The 6,000-nt window shown below is 50.2% G+C and overlaps 1 protein-coding gene across 1 annotated transcript in view; it reads left to right on the top strand.

Annotated features, from left to right (window-relative positions):
• Positions 1 to 630: 630 nt before the first annotated feature.
• Positions 631 to 6,000, top strand: part of PTPN9 (protein tyrosine phosphatase non-receptor type 9) — a 108,169-nt gene continuing 102,799 nt past the window's right edge. Inside the window, exon 1 of the mRNA XM_003901228.4 lies at positions 631 to 1,603. Within this exon, the coding sequence (XP_003901277.3) occupies positions 1,541 to 1,603 (63 nt within the window). The 5' untranslated portion in view covers positions 631 to 1,540. The remainder of the gene's footprint in view (positions 1,604 to 6,000) is intronic.

Genomic DNA, 6,000 nt, shown 5'->3' with positions numbered 1-6,000 from the left:
TTTGAACCGGGAGAGGCGGAGGTTGTAGTGAGCCGGGATGGCGTCACTGCACTCTAGCCTGGGCGACACAGTGGGACTCAGTCTCAAAAAAAAAAAAAAAAAAAAAGAAAAAAAAAATCGTGGGAGCATCACAACTCACAGCACCTTCCTGTTGTGTGAAGGCCCCTCCTTTGGGTCTCTCACAGGACTGGCTCCAGGGCTTCAGCCTTGGAACTAGTTGTGGACTTCTCTGAGTCCCTTTGGAATATTTATCTTTGGCTTGGAATAATGCAACAACATACTAGACCCAGCCTTGCCTTCTCTATGCCCCATTCCTCCCCAAATGATTCCAAGAGTGTACACCTAATCCTGAATCCTTTGCTGCACTTGCCCTAGTGAAAATCAAAGGTCTGCAAAGGCCGCGTCATTCCTGAATGAGGTTCGGAGTCTGATGTTTCTGTGGGGGATTAACATTAACTACACTGGAGAAGAATTACAGGATACAGCCAGTAAGGAGGGAGAGAGAGGGAGGCAGGTGCGATTCCTTCCACCTAAGCTTCCTGGCCTGGCAGGCAACCTTTCCAGGGTCTTTCAGGCTGCAAGCCACAAATAGATGAGGATTGTGGGTTTCTGACTTGTAGGTGGCAGCGGCAAGTTAACCCCAGGAGAGGTGCCAGTCAGCAGATAATTTGCAAACGAATGTATTCTCCTCCTCCTCCGAAGATCTGAGCCTCACGAAATACACTCTTTTCTTCCTTTTCCTCCCTCCCGCAGTCGAGTCGCCTTCCGTCCTGCTAGGGTCTCCTCCCCGCCCGGGTCCCCTCCCCCGCCCGGGCTCCTCTCTGTCTCCCCCTCCCGGACGGCGTCCTCGCTCCGCTGGGCCCTCCTCGCCACCAGCTTGTGAATGAGACGCTCAGTTTCTCAATGGAGCCGCGGGGGGCTCGGGCGGCCGCGGGGCGGCCGCAGCGTTGGCCGTGAGCCAGGAGGGGGGCGCGTTTCCCTCGCTCCCTCTCCGCTCCCTCCCTCTCGCTGCGGCCGCCCGCAAGGAGCCTGGCTGAGGCAGCCGCGCAGGTCGCAGGGCCAGCGTCCGCGAGGACGGCCCGGCTGGGCGGCCCCGAGTGCTGTGGCGCTGTGGAGAAGCGGGAGTGCGGCCGAGGAAGCGGGGCGCCGAGGGGGCCGGCGGCCTTCGTGAAATTTCCGCCGACCCTTCGCTCCCGGCTCTAAAAGTTCCTGATTTCCGATTTCCTTTTAAATCCCGAGCGGCTGTTAGCTCTTCGCCTGCACTTTTTCTTCCCCAGGAGATAAGGGGGAGTGTGAGGAAAGGAGCGAATAATATAAAAAAGGATTTCCTCCCGGAAGAGAGGGGCAGTTCGGAGAAATTTTTCTTAAAGAAGCAGAAGCGGCATTTGCGGCTGCTGCGGGCGCCGGGCCCTGGCCGGCCCCACCATGCTCGAGCCTGCCCGGGGCTGCTGAGGCGCGGGGACGCGGAAGCGGAGGCCGAGCGTGCCGGGCTCCCGCGCTCGCGAGCGAGTTCTGTCCGCCCGGCGGCGGTGGCTGGGGGATGGAGCCCGCGACCGCGCCCCGGCCCGACATGGCGCCGGAGCTGACCCCGGAGGAGGAGCAGGTAAGCGGGCCCGAGGCCGCCACGGTGGGTGTGTCCGGGCCCCCGAGGCCTACGCCGGCCTCTGCCTCCCAAACCCCGGCTCTTTGCAGCCACGGGCCCGCAGCGCCCCCGCTCCCGTGCCCGGCCCGCGGGCCTCCCTCACCGGCGACCGCGCCCCAGGCCGCCACCCCCTCGTCAGTGCACCCACGGGACCCTGCTCCAGTTCCTGCAGCTTCTTTCCCCGAGGCTTACGGGCCTCAGACGGTGCCCTCCCCACCCCACCCCCCATTCCAGGGGCAAAGTTCTTTGGATCCAGGGGCCTCCTTCCTGAGGTTTGCAGAACCGCTGCTTGCCCCCGGCCTTTCCACTCCCTTGTAAATGTTTTCCGTGAGGGTTTGTGGCTTTTGAAGGGTAGGAAAAGCCCCAGTTTGGGGGGTGCTTCCTGTGGGGATTATCTCCCTTCCCGAGGAGAGGGCTGAGAGTATTGGATGCATAGATGCCCTAGATTTTCAGAGGAGCCTCTTAGGTTTCTCAGGCCCACTGGGGCAGGTTCTGGAAGATCCAGCCCTTCTCGTGCTTCTAAAGTTCCTGGCCTTGACCCTCCTATTCAGCTATCCCAGACAGGGAGCATCTCCTCACCCCTGCTTCCCTACCCCCGTCTCATCTGACTGTCATCATCTTTCTGAAGCTTACATTGAGCTCTATTGTTCCTTAAAAGCCTATGACCTTTAGTTCTCAGAAGGAAGTGTTTTGCTGTCTCATTTGGGGGGCCCTTGTAACTTTCCCTCCCGCACATTCCAGCTGCAGAGACAGGGACCACTCCTGAGGAAGATGGGAAGGTCTGCTAGCTTAGATTGGGAACCCTACGGGCTTTTCGCTGTCTCTTCCTTGGCAGTGCCTATACCCCGCCATAGCTATGCTCCATTATAGTCATAGTCTGATTCCATGTTATAAATAAAAAAATAAAAATAAACATGAAAAACGAAAAAGGCAAACCATGCTGGCAACCCATTTCAAGCTCTACAGCCCTTGTTTCCAAGGACCACATTTGCTAGCACAGCCTCTAGTGTGAAGACAGTCTAGTTTTACAAACTATTATTGGCTAATGGGCTTGTTGACCTGATTTTTTTAAAAGTCCTTGTCTTTTCTCCTCATTTGTAGAGATGACATTTTTCTATTTGGCCTCAGGCCACGGTTTTGCCTTTTGACACCTGGTGATGAAATCAGTATGGGAAAAAAATTTAAAGAGAATTCTGCTTTGTACAAGCGGTGGTAATGAATGTCCTGGTAATTGCAGTTGGATGTTAATAAAATGCTAGTCAGGCCCTAGTGCAAGCAGGTGGCCATGGAGCCCATCCTGCCAGAATTGGAAAGTACTTCAGTACTAACATAGGACGTGTTGGCTGATTTTAAAGGGACAAATCTCTTTCTTTCATCCTTTTTCTTGGGTCAGTCAGATTTCTGTTTTTAAGACTTAAAGGCATCAGTATTCTATGCAAATAGCATCCGTTGCAAATTTGAAAACTAAAACCAGGAAAAGTAAATATTAAAGTATTGATAGTATTGACATAGTATTGGCTTTACTTTGTATATAGTGCATACACATATACAAATGTGTTTAACTAGTAAAAACCTTATTTTTTACCCTGAATTGAATGTGATGGGCATTAACAAGGACTAGGATGGAAATGGCAAAATATTTATTAAAGGCAAGAGATTATGTGTCTGTGTGTTTTTAAAATCTTATCTCTTTTTTTCCTACAAAATATTATTTTTTACAAGCATTTCAAAATATTAAAACAAAAAAGCAGTATAGTTCTAATTATGGTAATGCCTGATGTTATCATATTCTAGTTTAATGTCACATAAGAGTACTCTCTTTTTTCTAGAGTTGGAGTTTCGGTTTTTTTTTTTTTTTTTTTTTGAGACGGAGTCTCGCCCTGTCATCCAGGCTGGAGTGCAGTGGCCTGATATTGGCTCACTGCAACCTCCGCCTCCAGGGTTCAAATGATTCTCCTGCCTCAGCCTCCTGAGCAGCTGGGATTATAGGCGCCTGCCACCATGCCCAGCTAATTTTTGTATTTTTAGTAGACATGGGGTTTCACCATGTTGGCCAGGCTGGTCTCGAACTCCTGACCTCGTGATCTGCCCACCTTGTCCTCCAAAAGTGCTGGGATTATAGTCGTGAGCCACCGCGCCCAGCCGGAGTTTGGGTTTTGTTGCCCAGACTGGAGTGCAATGGCGTGATCTCGGCTCACTGCAACCTCCACCTCCCGGGTTCAAACGATTCTCCTGCCTCAGCCTCGGGAGTATCTGGGATTACAGGTGCCCACCACGCCCAGCTAATGTTTGTATTTTTACTAGTAACGGGGTTTCACCATGTTGGAGGATGGTCTTGATCTCTTGACCTCGTGATCTGCCCACCTCTGCCTCCCAAAGTGCTGGGATTACAGGCCTGAGCCATCGTGCCCGGCCAAGGGTACTTTTTTTTTTTTTTTGGACAGAGTCTTGCTCTGTTGCCCAGGTTGGAGTGCAGTGGCGCGATCTCGACTCACTGCAACCTCCACCTCCCGGGTTCATGCCATTCTCCTGCCTCAGCCTCCCAAGTAGCTGGGACTGCAGGCGCTCGCCACCATGCCCGGCTAATCTTTTGTATTTTTTAGTAGAGACGGGGTTTCACGATGTTAACCAGGATGGTCTCCATCTCCTGACCTTGTGATCCGCCCGCCTCGGCCTCCCAAAGTGCTGGGATTACAGGTGTGAGCCACTGCGTCTGGCCAAGAGTACTCTTAACTATTAAGATTTATTTAAAATATTTAAATTAAATGGCAGTAAATAAGAGTTAGCCTTATCAAAGTGGTCCTCATGGGAAATGACACATTCACTCCATAATGCTGCTCTATTGCTCAAACCAATTTAACATTCACTGGAAGTTGATTTAGAAGCTTGTGGCAGAATCTTTGAAATTTCTTCAGTGTGGGAAAATCCTTGTATTTTTTAGAGTCAGTTTGATTTTTGTAAATAGCAAAAAATCTTTTAGACCCTTATTTAAAGTAGGGGATCAAACTGGGTTTACACATTTTCATGCAAAAGTGTAGTGCACTTAGGCCCTTTTTGGCCTGTGTGAACAGCCTTAAAGATATTTCTTTTCTTTCTTTCTTTTTTTTTTGAGACAGAGTTTTGCTCTTGTTGCCAGGTTGGAATGCAATGGCGCCATCTTGGCTCCCTGCAACCTCTGCCTCCTGGGTTCAAGCAATTCTCCTGCGTCAGCCTCCCTAGTAGCTGGGATTACAGGTGCTCGCCACCGCACCCAGCTAATTTTTTGTATTTTTAGTAATGATGGGGTTTCACTACATTGGCCAGGCTGGTCTCGAACTCCTGACCTCAGGCAATTCACCCACCTCAGCCTCCCAAAGTGCTGGGATTACAGGAGTGAGCCACTGCGCCCGGCTCCTTAAAGACATTTCGGAAGCAGAATACCTCCTGAGTGGTATCTCCTTCTCCTTCTGTACAGTCATATGAATCAGAAACCCAGTGTCTTGGACATTGCTATCTCTCTGCCCTTGTGTACAATACAGTGTTAGATTTTCCTGAATATATCTTGAATTCATTGGCTTTCTTCCACCATCACTGCCATCACCCTATTCCGAGCTACTATCGTATCCTGACAGGACTTTTGTTTCCCACCTGATCCATCCGTATTCCAGAAGCCAGAAGCCAGAGTCCTATTGAAAATCTGATTTCATCTTCCCCTCAGCCTGCCTGCCCCACAAAGAAGCATTCATAAAATTCTTTAGTGGCTTCTGGTTGCTCTTTTTTTTTTTTTTTTTTGTGGAGACAGGATCTCACTTTGTCACCCAGGCTGGAGTCCAGTGGTGTAATTATGACCTCGACCTCTTGGGTTCAAGCCGTCCTCCTGCCTCAGCCTCCCAAAGCCTTAGGATTACAGGCCTTGTCATTGCTCTTGAGATCAAAGTACAACTTTTGAATGTAGGCGATATAGGCCCTTGTGCAGCCTAGACCCTAGCTAATTCTCATACTTGTCTCTGCTCCATGCACACTGCCCTTATAGTCCTGCGTTCTTGCCATGTTTCCTTCTGCTTACAGGGTCTTTGCAGTAGCTACTTTACTCCATCTGGAAACACCTCCCTTTGTTAACCTCCTCTTCATCCTTCAGCTCTCAGGTTTCACCTCCTTGGAAGGCCTTCCTTGATTTCAGTTAGATTAGATTCTAACCTAATAGGTTCTCAGAGCACCATTTACCCATCCTTCACATCACTTATCACAAGTTAACACTTATTTGTGTGATTACATGACTGCAAGCAAGCTCTATGAGGGTTGGGACTATTTTTGCTTTTGCTCCCCATCATATGCACATTGCCTAGCATAATGACCAACATAATGACTGGCACTTACGG

Source organism: Papio anubis, chromosome 7 (assembly GCF_008728515.1).
Source record: "Papio anubis isolate 15944 chromosome 7, Panubis1.0, whole genome shotgun sequence".
Lineage (NCBI taxonomy): Eukaryota > Metazoa > Chordata > Mammalia > Primates > Cercopithecidae > Papio > Papio anubis.
The sequence above is the reverse complement of the archived record's forward strand: the minus strand, read 5'-3'. Positions and strand labels throughout refer to the sequence as shown.